Genomic DNA, 24,738 nt, shown 5'->3' on the forward strand with positions numbered 1-24,738 from the left:
GATTTCGCGCTGGCTGCTACCCTCAATCAGGCAGGCAGGCCAGTAGCGTTCTTTTCTCTTACCATTCAAGGCCCTGAAATTCAGCACTCCACGGTAGAGAAAGAAGCCCAGGCCATAGTGGAAGCTATTAGGCACTGGAGGCACTATCTCGCCGGCAAAAGGTTCACCTTGCTGACTGACCAGTGCTCAGTTGCGTTCATGTTCAGCAACCAACAGCTGGGCAAAATCAAAAATGATAAAATTTTGCGGTGGAGAATAGAACTCTCCACCTACAACTATGATATCCTGTACCGGCCTGGAAGGCTCAATGAGCCCCCTAATGCCCTATCCCGGGGGGCGTGTGCCAGCGCACAGCTCGACCAGCTATACGCCCTCCATGCACATCTTTGCCACCCAGGGGTCACCCGATTTTACCATTTCGTGAAAGCCCGGAACCTCCGCACTCCCTTGAGGACATCAGGACGATGACCAGGGACTGCCAAGTCTGCGCTGAGTGCAAACCGCACTTCTACCGTCCTGAAAAGGTGGAACTTATCAAGGCCACCCGCCCCTTTGAGCGACTGAGTGTTGACTTTAAGGGCCCCCTTCCCTCCACCGACTGCAATGTCTACTTTCTCAACATTATCGACGAGTACTCGGGGTTCCCCTTTGCCATCCCATGCCCCGACACCACTGCCACGTCTGTCATAAAAGCCCTGCGCCAGCTCTTCACTCTGTTCGGATATCCCTGCTATATCCACAGTGATAGAGGGTCCTCGTTCATGAGTGACCAGCTGCACCAGTACCTGCTGGCTAGGGGCATTGCTACTAGTAGGACCACGAGCTATAATCCCCGGGGAAATGGACAGGTAGAGAGGGAGAATGCCACAATGTGGAAGGCCACACTTTTAGCCCTTAAGTCGAAAGGGTTGCCGGTCTCTTGATGGCAGGTGGTCCTCCCCGAGGCACACCACTCTATCCGCTCCCTGTTATGTACGTCCACCAATGCCACCCCTCATGAGCGCCTATTCTCTTTTCCCAGGAAGTCTGTCACTGGGACCACCTTACTGGCTTGGCTGACATCCCCAGGGCCAGTGCTGCTCCGGAAACGTGAGGAGCAATAAATACTCCCCAATGGTTGAGAGGGTTCACCTTCTACATGCAAACCCCCAGTATGCCTAAATGGCCTTATCTGATGGGCGGGAGGACATGGTCTCCGTCTGCGACCTGGCACCCGCAGGAGCAGCAGACCACTACCCCGAACACTCCACGGTAATTATGAACCCTGCACCCGAGGTGACACCACGCACACTGAGCCCTACACAGACTCCTCACGACACTCCTATACCAGGCGCCTCACACACGCATGAGGGATCACTGACGCCTTGTGGGCTGACACCTCCAGTTCGGCCATAACCAGCACAACCACCGTCTCTGGTGCAATCACAGCCAGTGCAACGTAGATCGCAGCGACAGATTTGACCACCTGATAGACTTAACCTGTAAATATACTTGTCAGAAACTTCGCCCTATGGGGACTCTCTTTTAAAACAATGGGGTGGTGAATGTGGTGAACTACATATACCTGTCTGGACACGCCCCCCCCCCCCCCCTGACTGCTCCTGTGGCTCCTCCCACAGACCCCGGTACAAAGGCGATTGGGGCCTGAGCCCTGCTCTCAGTCTCCAGGATGTAGCAAGGTGGTCAATTGCTGCTTGTTCTTTCTTCCAGTCAATAAAAGCCGATATCTCGCCTCACGTCTCAGAGAGTTATTGATGGTGCATCAGTGGGAAACCTTCACAAGTGAAATTTTGAGAGTACAGATTGTATGTTCCTGTCAGAATAAAAGACAAGAATAACAGGTATAGGGAACTTTGGCTTTCAAGAGATATTGAGGCCTCAGTTAATTATAGGAGGTGTATAGCAGGTATAGGCAGGTAGGAACAAATAAGATACCCATGGAGTAGAAGAAATGCAAGAGAATACTTAAGAAAGAAATCAGGAGGGTTAAAAGAAGGCATGAGGCTGCTCTAGCGTACAAGGTGAAGGAGAAACTCAAGGGCTTCTACAAATATAGCAAAAGGATAGGAAAGGACAAAATTGGTCCTCTGGAAGACCATGGCGCCTATGAGATGGGGCGCTGTCGAGGCCTAATTTGGAGTACCGTGTGTGGTTTGGTTGCCTACCTACTGGAAAGATATCAATAAAATTGAAAGAATACAGAGAAAATTTACAAGGATGTGGCCAGGTGCAAACCTGAGTTATAGGGAAAGTTTGAATAGGATAGGACTTTATTCCTTAGAGTGTAGGAGAATGATAGAGGTATACAAAAGTATGAGGGGTAAATATACGGTAAATGAAAGCAGATTTTTTTTCTGCCACAAAGGCTGGGTTAAGGATTTAAGGGGAACATGAAGAAGAACGTCTTTCAGAGGGTGCTGAGATTGTGGAACAAAGTGCCAGCAAGGTGGTGGATGTGCATTCGATTTCAATGTTTAAGAGAAATTTGGATAGATGCATGAATGGAAAGAATATGGAGGGCTATGGTCCAGGTACAGATCAATGGGACTAGGCAGATTAATAGTTCAGCATGGACCAAAGGGCTTGCTTCTGTGCTGTAGTGTTCAATAACTAAGATACATACAAGTCAGTGAGGGTTTTGTAGAGACTTCACTGCAACAGTGATAGTTTAGCAAAAGAGTCATCTTCTTGCTGAGTACACCTTTCATTTTGCTCTATTTTACCAATTTAGAGCAAAGAGTTTAAAATCAGGACAGATATAGCAATTCAAACAAAATACCTACGGCAATACCATGGATCAGAAGGTGCAGAACTATTATTGACTATAACCTCATGTCTGGCATATTGCTCACCCAACTATTAACATTAAGCTGACAGATGAATTCTTGTTCAATACAGCATGGAACAGGAGATCACATATACCATAGAACCAAACAGTGAAGCTAATAGACTGAATGCATACTAAACAGCTCATGCGAGCTGGATCAGATCAAAACACTACAATGCTGCTACAATAAAGCAGCAGCATCTCCAGTGTACTTATCTTGAAATTTAACTAACTCAGGAAGTGCAAAAGACAACGCTACAGCATTTGAAATCTTATATCAGTGCAGAAGGACGACTCACCTTCACCTCCCCACTGTCACAAAGCCAGAATTAAGCCAATATGATTATTCTCAGGAAGCATCAATAAATGCTCAGAACAAAAGGGCAAAGATTATTGTCTTGAAACTGCTGAGTTGTACTGCTGAAGACCTGAACTCCAGGAACACTGCTTATTCTCACCAAACTATTCCAGTACAACAATACTGCAACTTCCTTTTACAAAGTGGAATACAGTCCATATCATGTTTTGTTTGCACAACATAAAACAAATCCAATCTAACCAAACATTGCCCAATCGACAGATACATACTCATCAATATCAAAAGGCACCAAATTTACTCACAAACAGCTTGATCACCATGTGTTCCACCAAGACAACTCAACAGTGGATTCATCTCACCACAAGACCAACATAGGTTAAAAAAAACTGAATTTCAGAAATGAGATCATGAAGATCTCATTGACCAAGTACTGTAATAAGGAACACTGGTAATATAGGTGAATGGGAATTAGGGGAAAATTCCTCATTAATTCAGTTATCTCTAGCATTAAGATAGTTGTGGTTACTGAAGGACATTTATTCAATTCCAAGACATGGCTTCTGGAGTTCCTTAGAATTGTTTTCCAGATCCATTCAATTCATCTGGTTGTCTGTACAATAATCCTCTTTCCATTCCCTGAACAGGAGTGGAAAGGGTTACTGATGATGACTATTGTTTTCATTTTCAAATCAATGCCTGCGTGTACCAAGACTAGGATCACATATACTCTTGCAGATTAAGTGGCGAACTACATGTGTCACTCAAGTTCAAGGCAATGATGATTTCAGACAAGTCTAATCATGGCCCCCTGTCATTCAAAGGCATTATCAAATTTCCTACTCTCATCACTTCAGGACAGAAAAGCTGTATATCCATATGTTCGTGCATCACAAGTTTACAAGCATATTTTAAGGTATTTGTATTTATTTTCTGATTTTACATTTCTTTAAAATATGCTTTAAGCATCTGGTATGCTTGAAATACTACATCTTAATCAGAAGCACTTTGCAAAGGTTTGGTCATTTTTAATTTGGGTTGTCAAAAATACCACAATCCCAAGAAAATAAAAACTAAGTTTGGTCATCCAGACTTGTTATTACATCACTAGCAAACTCAATATATTGACTGTCCATTTCAAAATAACATGTAAAAATTGGTATCTTTAAAAACAGATTAAAAAAAACTAATTGCAGCAGAAAAATGAGAAGATTTGAATACAAATAATTAGATTGAGGAGATGGCAAAAAATCAGAGAATAAAAGGAACATCAAGCAAAATTGTGTTAAACTATTCAATAAAAAATAATTCTGTTGTAGTTCAGAGCTATTTTACATTAAAATTATGTTGTGGTATCAAGGTAGACATAAATACGTACTTGAATAAAAAGCAATCTCATTTTCCTTGATTTGACTGTAGTTTCAGGTCATTATAAAAGTAGGTGCCACATTTTAAATCCTATATAATAATATTTCAAATAAATTGTTCCAGCTAAGATCCTTACATAACTCTGAGTATCAGACACAAAAAGCTGGAGAAACTAAGCAGGTCAGGCAGCATCTATAAAGGGAAATGAACAATTAACATTTTGGGGCAAGAAACATTGACTGTTTATTTCCTCCATAGATGTTGCCTAATTTGCTGAGTTTATCCAGAATTTTGTGTCTGTTACTCAAGGCTTCCAGCATCTCCAAAATCTCATGTCTGTTACACTTCATGATACCACCGGATGTTTCAAAAGAAATGCATTTACACACTGATGAAGTAGTTACTAGATAACAGTACTTGAGGCCAGAAGACCTACAATCGAACTTCATACAATGTCTGTTCATCCTCAGCAATATTTGTCTCTGTTGCCAGTTATAAGCTGACATGAAAATTTAGCCTTTTGTTTTTAGTTCAAGGCGATCTTACATAAAACAAGGTCTAATTTTTGAAAATAATCACATACCAGTTAAAGTGTTAATGATAAGTGGGAACCAAAATTTATCATTTTCTAAGTAGGAAGCATCATACTACTCAAAGCTGACACTTAGATGGTGAAATTGCTTTCACTTCCATCAGAGTGCTATCCATTTTTAGTGATGAAGAATGTACATGGAAAAGTTAGAATTTCATGCTGGCTAACCAAAATTGTAAGCTCAAAGATGAAACTGTTGTTCACATCATCTATCGGACTACTTGGGTGCCACAGTAGTGTAACGGTTAGCACAATGCTATTACAGCTTGGGGTATTGGAATTCGGAGTTCAATTCTGGCACACTTTGCAAGGAGTCTCTGTATGCCCTTCCTGTGGAATGTGTGGTTTTGTGTTGGTTTTCCCTGGGAGCTCCAATTTCCTCCTACAGTCCACAGCCATACCAGATAGATTAACTGGTCATTGTAAATTGTCTCGTGTTTAGGTTAGTGTTAAATCAGGGTTGTCAGGAGTTGCTGAGGTGATGTGATTTGAAAGATGCACTCTGTGCTTTATCTCTAAATAACTAAATAAATAAATAAATAAATACATACATACTTTTACATGACATTGTTCAACTAATTTGTCACTTAATATGATAGGCTTTATGTTTACAATTAACTATCAGACGCCAAAATAAGTTCTAACTTCATGAGAATTATTGTGTCTGTTCTTAGTGTTTTTTAAAATGTTTTATGTTTACATCAAGATACCAATGAGCCAAAACGTTTACGTGGTCAAATGGAGTTTAAGTTAATGCTTCCCAATTTTGCAACAACATGAAATGTTTGTACATACATCTGGACAGAAGTATTAGTTAATTCAGGGGTATCATTATCATCCAATATCTGATCAGAAAAAACCTCAGGAAGTCATCTCACGATATTGTGAAATGCATCAAGTACAGCTTAAAAATACTTTGTCAGCATTGTGTGCTTGGAGAATTGGCAAAACAGCAGCAGAATCAACATTGTGATTATATTCTTTTAGTGAACAATAGGAGAAGAATTAATACAACATACTGATTCTCTACACAAGGTGGTAGAGGAGGATACATAGGGTCTTTTAAGGGACTCTTAGATAAGTACATAGAGCTCAGAAAAAGAGAGACTCTGTGGTAGGGAAATTCTAGGCAATTTCCAGAGTAGGTTACATAGTCAGTACAACATTGTGGGCCAAAAGGCCTGTAATGTGCTGTAGATTTCTATGTTAACATAGTTTAATAGCATGACTACTTTGTTGAATTAATACAAATCTGTTGATCAAGTAAAATTGTATTGGAATTAATCACATAATTTTTAAAAATGCAAATAAAACATTGTTTTGTTTGAATTATTAGTACCTTTCAGTATTCCCAAGGGATCAAGGATGACTTATTTCTATCTGCCAGGCAAGTTCTTTCCATGAAGAAACTCTGAATCCTGTGTCTATTTTGTGGGAGTGTTAAGTCAGGCATGTGAATGATGTGGTCTGCCCAATGTAGCTGAAAGAGTAACTGCAACCTCAGTCTTAAAAAAAATCTAGACTAGGAGATTACACTAATATTGGTTCAGCTCTCCTTTGAAGGATCTTGGAGAAAGAGTTCTGGAGATTTTTTTTTGTCTTCTGAAGATAGACCAGATCTCAGAGGCATTTAGGAGGATGAGGATCATTACTTCCCTGTAGATCCTTTTCCTTAATCAACCAAAGACAGTGAAGGCAGTGGTGAATTTAATCATTGATGCCCACCGATCCCAAGAGACAAGAAGCAGCCCACATTTTCCAAGGTCTCATCATGAACTTTTATTGTCAGGGTGGCATGTGGAACAACAGAGACAGGCTGCTTGAGGACTTTGCTCTTACTGACCTTCAGAGCAAAGCCATCATTTCATGTGTTGTGGTGAATAAGTGATGTCTTAGAGCTCTAGCTCTGAGGATGTGTAAACATGATCCTCATCTGCAGGTCAAATGGAGGTTCAGATAACATTGATTCTGCAGTGTGGTCACCACAGATTGAACCATTCCCTGCTGGACTAAGTAAAATAAATACTCATCAGCTAGGTGCCACATTCGTGTATGAGCGTTAACATCCACACTGTAGTACCTGGTTCCCCCTTGCCACCAGATCAAAACTTGCCCTGTAAAGCTTGTGTGGTAAATGGTATGCAATGGTACTGCATATTAAATGAAACTACACATGGGCAACTCCTACTCCACATTGTGAAGTGAAACAATAGAGCAATTCTTTCAGTGCTTGTCAGGGATTTGTTTTGGATGAAAGTGCTAAAAAAAAATCATGTTGGGTATACCCTAATTACATTTTAATGAAAGTGGATTCCTTCACCTTGGACTGAACATCTAAGGAATAGTGCTTTTCAGGAGGGGAGGAGAGAAGCAGCTGTCAGGCTACAGAATAGAAGAAAAATTATTTCTTTTTATAGGGTTAGTTAAAACCACGGAATTAGGTATCAATTGGAACCCTTAGTTAAAATAATTACAACGTGCAACTGCCCGCAAGATCCAAGAAAGCATAAGTAGAATGATTTTGGTTGATATTTTTAAAAACATTTTTTTTAGATTAAAACAAATTACCAGGTTGGAAAAATAGATCCACAACTTTCCCTGTGTGAACTGTGGCTGCTTACTGTGATTAACTGATTGCCTTATAATGAATGCAATTGAGACCAGCTGAAGTATTTGTGGATCTATTTTGAAGTGCTTTCTGCTTAAATTAAAGTCATATATTCAATTTCATGGGCAAGCTTATATGCAAGTTCAAAATGTGAATTGGAATTTGAACAGTATGTATTATTTTGTGGTCCAGAAACCTGAATCAGAGAAGGTAGTAATTGTAATATTTTCCATATTTAGAATCACAAATAACTTCCTTATACCATTTTATATGCATAATTCTGATGAAAACTTGCTGCATCCAAACTGCTTCTACTTCAAAGGCAAGGCAGCATGATCATAAAGAATATATCCCTCATATAGTTTTACATAACTAACTACAGATGCAGCACCTGGAGAAAAAAAAATACTGGAGGAACTGAATGTATCAGGCAGCATCTGTGGAGGAAAATAGCAAGTTGATGTTTCAAGTCATAATCCTTCATTTTCAACAGAAGTATCTGTATATACCATTTGTCTCCCCAAAAGATAAAAAGGAATTGAAGTTTAATTCATCCCAACATCTGTCAACTTTTGTTTGGATGAGAGGTATAATAAATTTTAAATAAACAAGGTCATGTGTAATGATATATCAAAAATGAGTAGAAAAGACTATCTGCTGACTCTGTTGCAATAATCATTTATTGCAACAATACTTAAGATGTCAGTAAATCATGCATTTTACTAACAGAAGATTTGGAATTTTTTTAAAAAATTGCAGTTTCAATTCCAAGTAAAATAAAGCACTGATTACATGTTTAGTTGTATTCATAGATAGCTCTATTTCTAGCAAAAATAAAAAAAAATATTGCTCCGTGGAGTCTCAAAAATACAGAGATTGCACTTAAAAAAAAAATTTCACAAATGAAAAGCAATCATGGACCAATCAAGTTGGCCAACTGCAGAATGAAGAAGAAAGCAAAATAGCATTTATTCAATGACAAGAACATATGTTCCAAAAGACTACATCCTCTGCAATCACAACTTGCTCTGCTCTATCCATGACTTCGACCTTCTTCTGGACTTATCATTGTGTGGTGTTTGTACACACACACGTGTATATAATGTCAACGTAGGGCAAAACTGTGGTACAGATAACAGAAATGGTGCTTCATAATTCCAGAAACCTACATTCAATTGTGATCTCCAATGGCATAATGGTATATAGAATTTGCAAATACATGGGTTTCCCTCAGGAGCTCTTGTTTCCTCCTATATCTCAAAGACTTCTGGGCGCCAGACTAATTGGCTACAGTAATTTGTCCCTTACACACAGGCAAGTGATAAATTTGCAGAGTGTTGATAGGAATACGGCCAAAATGAAGTAATGTAGGTTACGTGGTCTATGTGAATGCTTAATGATTGGCATGAGTCCAGTGGGCTGAAGGGTCCACTTCCATTGTTACTTTCTTTAAAATCCTCTAGGTGCCTGCATCTAGCATTATTGAGCAGTTAGATGATAAGATGATAGATATGCTGCTGCTACCTACATTGTAATAAATCAACTAATCACTTGCAGAACACATAGGCTATTCAACTCATTTAGTCTACCGTCCATCACAGCTCCTTATAGAACCATCCATTCAGTTCAATGCACCTGCTCTTAACTTTCTCTCACTGAAGTACAGTTCTTTTTGAGCCTCGATTGATAGTTACCACCAACCTTGCAGGTTACATTTCAGATCTTGAAAGCACTCTGTCCAAGTTTCCCTTGCATTCTCCCATTGTCTTATGCCCAACACATTGGCCCTAGAACCATCTATTAATGAAAATGGGGGGGGGGGGGGAAGAGAAAGAAAGAAGCCATTTCAGCCCATCATGGTCTTGTTCACTTCTACTGAATTTTTTCTCAACCTTCTTTCCTCCCAGGATTACCCCAGTTTCTCTGGTCTAATTTTGGATAGAAATTGCACCTCCGGAATCCATATTTACACGACTAGAGAGAAGATGACACTATATCAATAAGATCAAATACATGAACAATCTCGTCTTGATGCATCCAGAAAATCCTTTCATCTGCACTGCAATCACATCGTTTATTGGATAATATTAGGTTTTTACCTGCCAGTAAACTTATTTTATGTGTTGAGCTATGAGAAATTCCAGATGAGTACTAAATTTCCCTCTAATTACAAACTATACTGCCTTATTAGTTCTGAATATACAGTTTCCCATATTCTGTACCATCTTATTTATCCCTCAGAAACTCCTTCGAGGCAAAGAAACATGTTTCTCAGTTCATTTCTCAATTTATTCCTCTGATGCTATGTATTAAATATCTGTCTCTTTTCAGGGTTTCTTCCAAGGTTCATTTACCTTGTGGTTTTAACATTCACTATTTAATTTGCTGTACTGATTGTCACTTCTGAGCAAATGGAATGGGTTGTGACAAAATTCAAATCAAATGTTATTCTCACTTTGTTCAGTTTATGTAATATTTAGTCATTTTACATACCATCTACAATCAATGAGACCACTAACAAAATTTCAAGAACATATTACAACTCAAAGGAGAGATCCCAACATTTTTTAAAAAAGCAACAAATGGTCTTTAATTTTGCTTATCTTGTTGGAATCTAATAGGTTTTTCCTTAATCAAAACTTCCTCCTATGATATATTTAATGAACTGTTTGTGCAGTTACCTTGGGCAATGTCTCCTTGTGCCGCACCTCCCATTTCATTAATGAAGCCTTGATAATCAGAGGATAAGGAGGACTTGATAGAGCACGGCTGCTGTGTCTGCACAGCCTCTGATGGAGAAGCCTCAAGCATATCAGAACTACCTGGAGAATCTTGATGTTTAGAAGCAGTACAACTATTTGTTTGTAAACCTATAACAGGAAAGAACACTTATGTAGTACTGTTTGTTACTTAGAATAACTGCAGAGCCTGTATATCAAGATGGAACCACAAGAGAAAAGTACATCCCACTTGGTATTCAACTAGAGATAACTTCTTAAGAAGTGTGGTGAACTACATATACCTGTCTGGACACCCCCCCCCCCCCCCCCACCGCTGACTGCTCCTGTGGCTCCTCCCACAGACCATGGCTCCTCCCACAGACCCCGGTATAAAGGCGATTGAGGCCTGAGCCTTGCCCTCAGTCTCCAGGATGTAGTATGGTGGCCAACTACTGCTTGTTCTCTCTTCCAGTCAATAAAAGCCGATATCTCACCTCACGTCTCAGAGAGTTATTGATGGTGCATCAAGAAGCAATTGTATTTTATACATTGCTAGGTTAGAAAGGTTTTTTAGTCTATCTAAGAGTTGCAATAATTTTTAAAGGGGCATAAGAAGCAAGCCGTACATTTCCTCAATCGTAGCTTTGTTACCATTTACCAATCTTGGCCTTTTATATTATTCTACATTTACACCATGTTCAATGTTCAAGAATCTACTTTCACAGAGTTGTAACCAAATCCATAATGACTTTTTGTCCATCTACACAAATAACTTTAATCTTCATTAGGAATCACTTTCAACACTTGCCTATTTAAGCTCCTGTCTAAATGTCTCTCTCTTAACATAGCAATTGTATCAGATTCTACCACCTTCTCTGAAGGCATGCTTAAAATATTAAACAGAGTGAAAAAAATCCCCTTAATCCTCTTTAAATATCTCTGACATATGTTGTGAAATGTGTTGTTTTAAAATACATAATACTGACTTTAAACTCTATGACAAAAAGTATATATAAAAACCATCACTCACCTTAAAACTAGGTTCTATTGTTTTTGATATCTGTACCCTATTAGTGCCTTTTATCATGTTTCATAATTTCTATCAGGTCATCCCTCAACTTTATTTACTCTATGAAAAACAAGCTCAGCCTATTGTCTGGGTACTGCAAAAAATTAGGGAAATTTTATGTTCAATTCAATGGTAAGGGTTTTAGAAATGTTTATTTTTTGCAGATTTGGTTGTCCATGTGACTTTGGAGCAGTATGGAGGAGATTTTCCAGATTATTTCCTGGGATGCAAGTAAGGGGTGGAATGGTTATATAACCCAGTCAAGATCCTGTTACATTTTATGTTTTAACTATCTGAAATATTTTCATTTTGCTTGGCTTTCCATGAACCACAGCATTTATCGCTCCGGGATCAAACCTACATCTCTAATTGTAATTATTCATCTGGTTATTTTTGACAATCTATTCAATTGTAGGTGTTAAGCTGTTTAGATCAGCACCCTTACTTGTATTGGAGGCTGCGCTCTTCAGTGACTGCACTAGTGGATTAAGTAGCTTGCCAGCTTTTAGCTTGTTCTTGCTGGGTCTTCGTCGTCGGCCTGTAGGTGGTACAGCTTGCAAGAATCCTAAAGCTGCTGGTAAAGGTTTTCCCAAACGTCTGTACAATTCCTCAATCTCAAGCCTTTGATGAACTTGAAGTTCTGAGATCTCTTTCATGTGTCTAAAACAAGATGTTAAAATGTACATTAAGATTCCCATGCAGAAAAGTTACATAATAGCTACAGATATATTATTCAGTATAAATTTGTGCAGTTATATTCAACTAACTTAATCTATGCACAATGCAGAAAACATCACATTTGTTTATTCTTTAATTTACCATGATAACAATCTAATTAAAAGAATTCCATTACACTGTCTTTTTACCATCTTCAAGGCACAAGTCAGATGTCTATTGTTATGCACTTCCAATAACTCACAAAGTTTGACATCACCCAGGATAAAGCAGCCCCTTAACCATCCTGTACATGAATGTCATCTACCATGGGTGCCCAGTGGGTATCATTTACAAAATGCACTGCAACTACATGCCTTAGCTACTCTGACAGTACTTCCCTAACCTGTAGTTTCCCCAATCAAGTGCAAGGGTAGCAGGCACATAGAACCACCACCAGCTCTCCCCAAAAGTGACATATCATCCTGATTTATGGATAAACCACTTTCATTTTTATTTGTTTGAATCTCATACCCTGACCAGAAAACCTGCAGCAGTTCTAAACAGTGACTTACCACCACCTTCTCATGTAAATACGAATAAATAATAGATGCTGGTCCATATTCCAAAGAAAAACAAATTTTAAAGAGCTGAGTACGGCAGCGCCATGGAGTCCATAGCGGGGGTATTCCCTTCTGCCGCCTGCGTGGGATGACGAGTCTATCGGGACCCTGAGGACTCGTGGAAACTGTGTGGTGATTTCTTTTGAACTTAGTCTTTTAACATCTTTGGACTATTTTTACTGATACTATTTTATCAATTATGGTATTGTTTGCACTGCGGTAACTACATGTTAACTATAACTATGTGTAACTATGTGGTTTTGTGTAGGTCTTGTAGCTTTAGTTTTTGGTTTGTTGGGTGGTAGAGTTGGTCTCCTGACTTGGTGTGCCTGGGTAGTCGTTTTGTCTGGTGGATTTGAAGCTCCTTTCTGGGGAATGCGCTAAGATGGTAGCACGATATTAATACGCTGCAGCCTCTCTATACTCTGGATTGGGGATTGCCAAACGTTATGTGGATTTTTTGGTGTAGTCTGTTCTGTCGTGTGCTTTTGTGATATCATTCTGGAGGAACACTGTTTCATTTTTTAACTGCATTGCAGTTATGGTTTCTAAATGACAATAAACTGAAATTCAATTCAATTATAACATTTAGACTAATAATTTAACAAATCAAAGTCAATTTGTACTGGAACTCAAGTACAAACAAACCCACTTTTCTCGTAGTGTCTGTAGCTCTTTCTTCATATCAGCATCTTCAAATTCAGAATCATTGTCACTGCTCATGTAAGATGACTGGGAAGGAGATGCAGAATGAATGGTTATAGTTGGAGGAGCTGCTGTTGTTTGGCCATCTGCAGGTTCAGATACCTGCTTATCATCACTCTTCAGCAAAGCATTTGATTTTCCTGGTAAAGAGAAACTTCCATCTGTGGTTGTCTGATTGCAAATAAGTGACTTTTGAACAACTTTTGGTTTTACATTGAATGACTCATCAGAATCTGAAGAGAGGCGACTCCGAAGCTTAACTTCCTTGGGAGCTGAAGTTTGAGCTCGAGCAACCAAAGGCTTTAAAACAGGACTAGTAAGGGATTCCTTTGTATATAATCCAGGAGGTGCAGAATATCTATTGAGACAAGGATATTTTAAAGTTACTTCATCCTTTGTACTAATAACTGAAAATCTGCCAATTGTGTTGATTCTTCTGATAGATAACATGTCTGTTTTTTGATCGCTTTCACCATTTGCTGATGATGTACTGAAATATCCTTTTGCTGGACCTGGTACTTTGAATGGCTTTGTTTCACTTTTAGTATAATACTCAATCCTGTTACCAGTATCCTGAGATGAAGGAACAACCTGAAATAAAAGAGGAGATTATAAATCACCAAGTTCTTCCAAGACTGGGTTTCAAACATATTTACTCCATGCATTTCTGAGAAAACACAAGCCAACATGCAACTCTTGGCAGCTTGTTTTATACACAGTTGTTTCCCTTTTCCTCTGAGAGTTACTAATAATAAGACATCTAATCCCACCAGAAATTTAGGAGACCCATATTTTAATTTGAATGGGACCTATTACATTAAAAAAAATGTTTAAAATGGGATTTATTTGGAAGATGGATGGAACCTTGCTCAGAGATTAATCTTTATAATGGAGATTACTTTATAGGAGAAGTAGGTCTGATCTGGTCCCACTACAAGTTTTTTGCCATCTAAACTGAGGGAAACCAATTCCTTCTGTTTTTATTTTCCCATTGAAAGTCTATTCTTTCTTCAGTACTTCCAATCAGTTTAAAAAGAACCATGATTGTTTATAACTTAGGACTCCGTAAGGCAAAGACTTTGAAAACTCAAAGTCACTCAGCTTTGTCAAAGATTCAGGTCAGCAGGAGACGCTCATGGAGTGAGCATTGTTTCAGATTCACTCCATAACCTTTACTTTTTTTAACCGATGATCACCCTTATTTAACTTACTTTTACCTAACCAAAAGATTCTTGCTACTTTCTTGGACTTATCTTTAAGAGTTTATTGTGAATTTTGAAGAAATGAATACAGAAATGGCTCTTAAATCTAAAGGGTGAGAACCTGGACAAGATCCTAACGAGAACAGGAAGAAGAAAAAGACCGATCCTAAGTGCACTGAATTGACATATGAAATATTACTGGAGGTTTTAAATGAAAAATTTGAAGAACAACGACAAATTTTCAAACAAGATATAAAGGCTTTTCACGATTATATGCATAAGACGGATTCAGTAGTTAACCAGCACCAAGTTCTAATCACAACTTTGCAATTATAATTGAATAATTATAATTTGATAATTGAAAAACTGGAGCAGTAATTACTTTCAATGATTAAACAGGTGGAAACACTTAAAGCCAAGAATGTTGATTTTGAGAATTGGTCCAGAAGACAGAACTTACGCATACTTGGTCTCCCGGAAGGTATTGAGCAAGGGGACCCCTCGAAGTACTTTGCTCAACTTTTAAAGGATGCGTTCCCTTCTGTATTCCCAGACTGTCCTCCGTTACTTGATCGCGCTCACAGAATTATGCATCGATCACCAAGTGCTTCAGCTAAACCACCAGTTGTAATTGTCCGATTTCATTACGTGCATGTTAAAGAGCAACTTATTCGTGTGGCTCAGCGTGTAGGAATAGTCAAATTTCAAGAATTAAATTTTTGATTAGTGGAAGATTTTAGTCCAGAAGTAATGAAGGCAAGGCTTCTTTTTAAACTTCTGATGTCCGAATGTTAAGAGAAAAATCTAAAACCTGCGCTCTTATACCCTGCGAAGCTCAGGATATCGCCTCCCAATGCATCTCGGCATGTTTTCTTTTCTACATCTGAAGCGAGAAGCTTTTTGAATGAGAACTTCCCTACTGCTGCAGATTCTCATCTCCAATAAATGAGTGATTTTGATCGTGGCAAGATGGTTTTTGTTTCCAAAACCAGATTTTGTTTCTGGCTATTGGTGTAGGTTTACTCTATATTTTATACTCTAGTTAAAGTTTTTTTTTGATGTACTAATCTTTTTATTTTACTTACTTCAATCACTGTACTTTAGCGTTGGTCATTTTTATTAATCCTTCGAAGGTGATTTTTTTTTTACTAAGATGGCGGTTTCTTCTCTAAAATATTGTTGGCTTTTTTTTTGATTTCGCCATTTTTTTCTCTCGTCTTCTTCCTATAATGCATTTCTTATCACAGTTTAATTTTTTTTTTGGTTTGTTTGGGCTTTAACCCAATTTATAAGTTACTAGTGATTATATTCTTTTTGTTTTTTTTACTACCAATTATATTAAAAAGTTTGGTTTTAGTATAGTGATTATTATTTCTTTAGAGCTTGGGTGGATCTTTTTTTAAATCTTCATATACGGAGTTGCCTTCTGCTGATATGGGGGTAGATTTAGTTTCATCTCTCCTTTTTCCCAGCCTTTTCCTGGCTGTGGAGGTCTCTTCTTCTCTTGGGTGGGGGGTGTTTTTCTAAATCTTATGTTCTTTACATTAGTTTTTTTTTAGTTTCTTCATTTGGGCTGATTTTAAACTACTAAAATGTCCGTGATGTCATCACTTCCGGGTTCGCCCCTTATTTTTGTTCCTCTTCGAGGTGCATGAGTTCATAATTTGGTTAACCCTTTATATACCAAAGGGTTGATTTCAGAAATATGGCTCAGACCATTAATTTTGTCTCTTGGAATACTAATGGCTTAAACCATCCGATTAAACTGAAAAAGATTTTCAAAGTATTCCAAAGACTTAATGCACATATTATTTTTGTACAAGAAACTCATGTGAGGAAAGGATAATTATTGATTTTTTAGGTTTTGGCGGGGTCAACAGTACCATTTGAATTTGAATGCGAAAGTAAAGGGAGTTTCAATTTTTATTGACTCCTCTATTGCACTTGTCCAGCACGATATCTTTTCGGATCCGAATGGTAGATTTTTGTTAATTACTGGCTTATTTTTTAACAAAAAGGTTGCTATGGTTAATGTTTATGCTCCAAATGTGGATTATCCCGATTTTTTAAAGTCCTTATTTACTTCTCTACCTAATCTAAATGAATATAAGTTAATAAAGGGTGGTGACTTTAATTGTTGTTTAAATCCTTTGTTGGACAAATCTATATCTACTCAGACTTTACCTAATAAGTCGGCCACTTATATTAACTCTTTTTTGACAGAGAATGGAATTTTTGATATTTGGAGATCTTGGCATTCTAAGGACAAAGAGTTTTCATTTTTCTCATGTGTTTATCATTCCTACTCGAGAATTGATTATTTTCTTATTGACTCTTGTTTTATTTCATCTGAAATTGGTTGTAATTATGATATTATAGCCATCTCTGACCATGCTCCATTAAAACTTTCTATTAAATTTATGGATACAGCTTCTAGTGCTAGACAATGGCGATTTGATTCTACCTTACTGCAAGATCCGGATTTTATTAAATTTATGAAGGAACAGATCGATTTCTTTTTTTCAACTAATTCCATGGATGATATTTCTTGCGGAACACTTTGGGACACTTTTAAAGCATATATACATGGACAGATTATCTCCTACTCTGTTGGTCTGAGAAAACGCATTAAGAAAGAAACTCTTTTATTGGTTAATAAAATTAAAGAGATTGACAAGAAATATTTGACTACTCCTAGTAAGGAGCTTTACAAACAAAGGGTTGAACTTCAAATGGAACATAGTTTATTACTTACATTTGATTGAAAATCAATTAATGAAAACCAGATCTGATTTTTATATACATAGTGATAAATCGGGTAAACTGTTAGCTAGTCAATTGAAGAATGCTTTGGTTAAACGTCAGATTACTAAGATTCGTCAGCAGAATGGGGATCTGACAGTTAATCATGATGAGATAAACAAATCATTTCAAGATTTTTATACCTCCCTGTATCATTCTGAATTCACTCATGATTATACCACCATGTGTGATTTTCTTGGGAAATTGAATTTTCCAAAATTATCATCAGACGATCTTTCAATATTAGAAACTCCTATTACGGATGCAGAAATTAAAGGGGTTATTTCCTCTATGAATTGTGGGAAAGCACCAGGTCCAGATGGGTATCCAGTAGAATTTTAAAAATGTTTTTCTGCTACTCTTTCTCCTTGGTTATGCAGGGTTTTTGAAGAAGCAATTAGATTGGGTAATCTGCCACAATCTTTTTATAGAGCTTCCATTTCTTTAATATTGAAGAAAGATAAAGACCCTACTGACTGTGCATCCCATAGACCAATATCTTTATTGAATGTAGATTCCAAGATCTTTTCCAAGTTACCGGCATCCAGGCTGGAGAAGGTATTACCCCTGATTATTTTAGAAGATCAAACTGGTTCTATTAAAAATCGCTATTCTTTTTTCAATGTTAGGAGATTATTGAATATTGTTTATACTCCTTCACATAGCACTTCAGAATGTGTCATTTCACTAGATGCGGAGAAAGCATTTGATAGAGTTGAATGGCCATACTTATTTACTATGCTTGAGAAGTTTAATTTTAGTCCAACATTCATTTCCCGGATTAAACTGATTTATCATACTCCAGTAGCCTCGGTGCTTACTAACAATCAAAGATCTCCCTTTTTTCGTTTATTTTGGGGTACTAGACAAGGCTGTCTTCTTAGTCCATTATTATTTGATATTGCTTTAGAACCCTTGGCAATTGCTATCAGAGAATCACAGAACATTTTTGGCATTAATTGTGGGACGGATATACATAAGCTATCATTATATGCAGATGATTTATTATTATTTATTTCTGATCCTGAGAAATCCATTCCTGCAGTTATATCATTGTTGGCTCAATTTAGTAATTTTTCCGGGTATAAATTAAATCTTAATAAGAGTGAATTGTTTCCTTTAAATAAAAAGGTTCCAATTTATGGAAATTTACCTTTTAAATTAGTTAATGACTCTTTTATTTACTTAGGGATTAAAATCACAAAAAACTATAAAGACTTATTTAAGGTTAATTTTTTACCCCTAATCGATCAGATTAAATGTTTGTTTATTATATGGTCACCAGTATCTTTATCTCTGATAGGTCAGATTAATGCTATTAAGATGGTTATTTTACCCAAGTTTTTCTATATATTTCAAGTGGTACCAATTTTTATTCCGAAATCTTTTTTTGCTAATGTTGATTCAAAAATTTCCTCATATATATGGCAGAATAAAAATCCTAGATTAGGTAAAAAATATTTACAGAAGGCAAGGAAGGAAGGTGGATTAGCATTGCCTAATTTTAGATTTTATTATTGGGCAGTTAATATCCGATATTTGATATGTTGGTTAAAGGATTGGGATTTATCTTTTAGCCCTCATTGGGTGAACCTGGAAATTAAATCTGTACAAGGATTTTCATTGGGTTCTATTTTAGGGTCTTCTCTTCCCTTTGCTCTTTCTAAATTGCCGAAACAAATTGACAATCCGATAGTTAAACATACTTTACGTATATGATTTCAATTTTGGAAATTTTTTGGATTGACTCAGTTTGTTTTAAATATTCCTATTGTATCCAATTGCTTTTTTTTAATCCTTCTATTATAGACCAAGCTTATTCAGCTTGGAAGACTAAAGGATTACTATGATTTTCCGATTTATTTTTGGATAATTGTTTTATGTCTTTTGAACAATTATCTAATAAATATAATTTGCCTAGATTTCATTTTTTTTTTAGATATTTACAGATTAGGAATTTCTTAAATACTGTACTTCCTACTTTTCTGAATTTTGCATCTTCAGGTATTCTGGAGAACTTGTTTGAACTAAATCCTTCTCAGAAAGGGCTAATATCAAAACTTTACAATATAATTATGAAGATACATTCAGAGCCTTTCTAAAAGATTAAAAATGATTGGGAAAGAGAACTTAACCTTACTATCCCTATTGAGAATTGAGATAAAATTCTTCAATTAGTTAATACATCATCTATATGTGCCAAACATTCATTAATACAGTTTAAGGTTTGCATAGGGCTCATATGTCCAAGGATAAATTGGCTCATTTTTATTCCTATATAAATCCTATTTGTGACAGATGTCATTCTGAGATAGTGTCTTTAACTCATATGTTCTGGTTGTGTCTGCTTTTGAAAAAATATTGGAAAGACATTTTTGCTATTATTTCTATGGTATTGAACATTGATTTACAACCTCATCCTATCACTGCAATTTTTGGTTTACCAATGATGGACTCACTCCATTTATCCTCTTCTGCTTGTTGAATGATTGCATTTCTTACATTAATGGCTAGAAGATCTATTTTGTTGAATTGGAAATAAATTAATCCTCCTACTGTATTTCATTGGTTTTCTCAAACTATGTTATGTCTAAATTTAGAAAAAATTAGGTGTTGTATTTGATACTTCTATTAAATTTGAAAAGGTATGGAGACCATTTATTCAATATTTTCATATGATGTAATATGACCCTGTTCCAAGCCTATTTGTTTTTCCAGTTTGTTTTTCCAGTTTCGATTTTATATATGTTGAGAGGATCGGAGTTGACGACACTGATGATTTTGTATTTTTGGGAGATATTATAAACAGCCCTTTTTTTCATTTTTTCTTTTTCTTTTTTCATTTTTTTCCTTATTAGTTATTAATTAGATTAGTTTTTTGCATAAATTTTTCTTTTTTTTCTGTTTTTTTAAAATATATTATGATATACCTAGGTTTGCCTTGTTTATTTGTTACTTGTATCATCCATGATTTGGGAATACTCAGTTATACTGTAACTATTGCTTATGTATTCCTTCATGTTCAGTTGTAATGTGTATATTTGTAATCCCATGATCTATTTATCAATTTTATTTTGTTGATATTAATAATAATAATAAAAAGATTGAAAAAGCTTTGTCAAAGATTAAACTCCACCTTCCGTCACAGATTGGGCCTCAATGTTCAACTGCCTAAGACCAGCTGCTTTCTGAACTTCACCTAGGCGTGAAGGTCAAAGATCAGCTCTCAGTGAATAGCCAGAGCAAGTTGGAATTATGGACAGCGATTCCAACACAGAACCTAATTGCATTATTCTCCTTCTGTCCGTCATGCAATTATGCAAGCTCATAATACTTAGAGATGCAATGTTTGTTTATAAGAAATCAATTTCCAGGCTTGATATTTCAGAGTCTTGTACAGTCATCCCTCAGTATCCGCGGCGGACTGGTTCCAGGACTCCCCGTGGATACCAAAATCTACAGATGTTCAAGTCCCTTATATAAAATGGCATAGTATTTATAACCTACGCACATCTTCCCGTATACTTTAAATCATCTCTAGATTTCTAGATCTTGAGATTACAGAGAAAAGTTGAACAAGTTAGGTCTCTATTCATTGGAGTGTAGAAGGTTGAGGGGGGATTTGATCGAAGTATTTAAAATTTTGAGAGAGATAGATAGAGTTGACATGAATAAGCTGTTTCCATTGAGAGTTGGGGAGATTAAAATGAGAGGACATGATTTGAGAGTTAGGGGGCAAAAGTTTAAGGGAAACACGAGGAGGTATTTCTTTATTCAGAGAGTGATAGCTGTGTGGAATCAGCTTCCTGTAGAAGTAGTAGAGGCCAGTTCAGTTGTGTCATTTAAGGTAAAATTGGATAGGTATATGGACAGGAAAGGAGTGGAGGGTTATGGGCTGAGTCCGGGTAGGTGGGACTGGGTGAGATTAAGAGTTCGGCACGGACTAGGAGGGCTGAGATGGCCTGTTTCCGTGCTGTGATTGTTATATGGTTATATGGCTAGATTACTTATAATACCTAATACAATGTAAATAGTTGTTATACTGCATTGTTTAGGGAATAATGACAAGGAAAAAGTCAGTACACATTCAGTACAGATGCAACCATCGTAGCTCTTCTGGGAACGCTGATGCGGTCTCGGCATCAGCCGATGCCGATCCTCCCATGATCTTTAAGTTCTTGAGGCTGTAGTGCTTTACAGCCATCCCACTAGCCTTAAACTTCTTCCTCTCGCTGACAACACAAGTAGCAGACAAATGAGACGTGAGGCGAACAATGCTCAAACGACGAGTGCTGGAGAGAGACTGAGGATCTGTGAGATGGCGGGAGGCTACAGCAGGGTAAGCCTACACATCACTTCATTCATGTGGATTCAGTGTGGTGCTCGGTGTGGGGCAAATTCAAGATTTGCTTGTTGGAACTTCCTAGAATTTTGTTTTAATATTTTCGATCCACGGTTGGTTGAATCCACGGATGCAGAACCCGTGGATACGGAAGGCCAACTGTACTTTGCTGAGCAACTGCACAGATAGGCATCTGACCCAGAGTCTTTTCCAACATGTGAGTTATGCTGTTCATATTAAAAGCTCAAGAAGAATTCCAAACTAAATAGTGCAAATGCTGGACCTCTGTGCCTAGAATTCTGATAGCAGTGTAGGTTTTAAGAGGTCTAGAGCTGAGGTCTCAGAAAGGCAATACCTTTTGGTAAAGATGGGTAGAGCTTTGAAATTCATCTCTGCTGTGAGATTTTAAATATTTTTCATCTTTGACCTTCAGAACCATAAGAACTATCCAGTACACCTAATGTGGTTTCCTGTAAATCGGTGAGACATGATGTACATTGGGAGAATGCTTTGCCAAGCACCTATGCTCTGTCCACCAGAAAAAAATGGGATCTCCCAGTGGCCACACATTTTAATTCTATTTCCCATTCTGACATGTCAGTCCATGACCACCTCTACTGCCATGATGGGGCCACATTCAGGTTGGAGGAGCAACACCTTATATTCTGTCTGGATAGTCTCCAACCTGATGGCATGAACATTAGTTTCTCAAACTTCTGGTAATTGCCCCCCCCCCCCTCCACCATTCCCATTTCCCTCTCCCATCTTCTCATCTGTCCATCTCCTTCCACTGGTGCTCCTCCCCTTCCCTTCTACCCTCTCCAATCAGATACCCCCTTCTCCAGAACTTTCTCTTTCATGTAACAACTTTCCAGCTCTTGACTTCACCCCTCCCTGTCCCCTGGTTCCACCTATCACCTACCACCTTGTACTTCCTCCTCCCCTCCCCCCACCTTCTTGCTCTAACTTCTCATCCTTTCTCCCCAGTCCTGATGACGAGTTTCAGCTTGATACGTCAACTATTTACTCTTTTCTATAGATGCCACCTGGCCTCCTAAGTTCCTCCAGCATTTTGTGTGTTGCTTGGATTTCCAGTATCTGAAGATTTTCTTGTCTAAGGAATAATCAGTCTGTTGTCTTTTGCACATCAGTTGTTTGTCCACCTTGTTGGGTGCGGCCTGTCATTGATTCTATTATGGTTCTTGGATTCTCTGAGTATGCCCACAAGAAAATGAATCTCTGGCTATACATAGTGACATATACAGTGGCATGCAAAAGCTTGGGCACCCTGGTCAAAATTTCTGTTACTGTGAATAGCTAAGCGAGTAAAAGATTACCTGATTTCCAAAAGGCATAAAGTTAAAGGTGACACATTTCTTTAATATTTTAAGCAAGGTTACTTTTTAATTTCCATCTTTTACAGTTTCAAAATAGCAAAAAAGGAAAAGGGCCCAAAGCAAAAGTTTGGGCTATTTGCATGGTCAGTACTTAGTAACACCCTCTTTGGTAAGTATTACAGCTTGTAAATGTTTTCTGAAGCCAGCTAAGTCTCTCAATTCTTGTTTGGGGGATTTTCACCCATTCTTCCTTTGCAAAAGGCTTCCAGTTCTGTGAGATTCTTGGGCCATCTTTCATGCACTGCTCTTTTGAGGTCTATTCATAGATTTTCAATGATGTTTAGGTCGGGGGATTCTGAGAGCCATGGCAAAACCTTCAGCTTGCACCTCTTGAGGTAGTCCATTGTAGATTCTGAGGTGTGCTTAGGATCATTATCCTGTTGTAGAAGCCATCCTCTTGTCATCTTCAGTTTTTTTTTTACAGACAGTGTGATGTTTACTTTCAGAGTTTGCTGGTATTTAATTGAATTCATTCTTCCCTCTACCAGTGCAATGTTCCCTGTGCCATTGGCTGCAACACAAGCCCAAAGCCTGATCAATCCACCCCTGTGCTTAACAATTGGGGAGGTGTTCTTTTCATGAAATTCTGCACCCTTTTCTCTCCAAATATATCTTTGCTTATTGCCGCCAGTAAGTTCTATTTTAACGTCATCAATCCACAGGACTTGTTTCCAAAATGCATCCGGCTTGTTTAGATGTTCCTTTGCAAACTTCTAACGCTGAATTTTGTGGTGAGGATGCAGGAAAGGTTTTCTTCTAATGACCCATGAAGGCCATATTTGTGTAGGTGTCGCTGAACAGTAAAACAGTGCATCACCACTCCAGAGTCCGCTAAATCTTCCTGAAGGTCTTTTGCAGTCAAACGGGGGTTTTGATTTGTCTTTCTAGCAATCCTACGAGAAGTTCTCTTGGAAAGTTTTCCTAGTCTTCCAGACCACAACTTGACCTCCACTGTTTCTGTTAACTGCCATTTCTTAATTACATTACGAACTGAGGAAACGGCTACACTTTGCTATCTTCTTATAGCCTCCTCCTGCTTTGCGGGCATCATTTATTTTAATTTTCAGAGTGCTAAGCAGCTGTTTAGAGGAGCCCATGACTGCTGATTTTTGGGACAAGGTTTGAGAAGTCAGGGTATTTATAAAGCTTTGAAATTTGCATCACCTGGCCTTTCCTAACGATGACTGTGAACAAGCCATAGCCCTAACAAGATAATTAAGGTCTGAGACCTTGGTAAAAAAGTTATCTGAGAGCTCAAATCTCTTGGGGTGCCCAAACCTTCACATAGTGCTCCTTTCCTTTTTTTCACTCTAAAATTGTACAAAACAAAAATAATACACTAATCTTGCTTAAAATGTTGAAAAGAATGTTTCAATAGACAATAGACAGTAGGTGCAGGAGTAGGCCATTCGGCCCTTCTAGCCAGCACCGCCATTCACTGTGATCATGGCTGATCATACCCAATCAGTACCCCGTTCCTGCCCTCTCCCCATATCCCTTGACCCCGCTATCT

At 37.8% G+C, this 24,738-nt stretch overlaps 1 protein-coding gene across 1 annotated transcript in view; it reads right to left on the bottom strand.

The window, feature by feature from the left end:
* The window catches only part of wnk2 (WNK lysine deficient protein kinase 2), a 174,251-nt gene that overhangs the window by 26,680 nt on the left and 122,833 nt on the right, over positions 1–24,738 (bottom strand). Inside the window, exons 21-23 of the mRNA XM_059944123.1 lie at positions 13,430–14,073; positions 11,946–12,160; positions 10,393–10,581 (exon numbers count right to left, since the gene is read on the bottom strand). Of these exons, the coding sequence (XP_059800106.1) occupies positions 10,393–10,581; positions 11,946–12,160; positions 13,430–14,073 (1,048 nt within the window). The remainder of the gene's footprint in view (positions 1–10,392; positions 10,582–11,945; positions 12,161–13,429; positions 14,074–24,738) is intronic.

Source organism: Hypanus sabinus, chromosome 19 (genome assembly GCF_030144855.1).
Source record: "Hypanus sabinus isolate sHypSab1 chromosome 19, sHypSab1.hap1, whole genome shotgun sequence".
In the NCBI taxonomy this organism is placed as follows: Eukaryota; Metazoa; Chordata; class Chondrichthyes; order Myliobatiformes; family Dasyatidae; genus Hypanus; species Hypanus sabinus.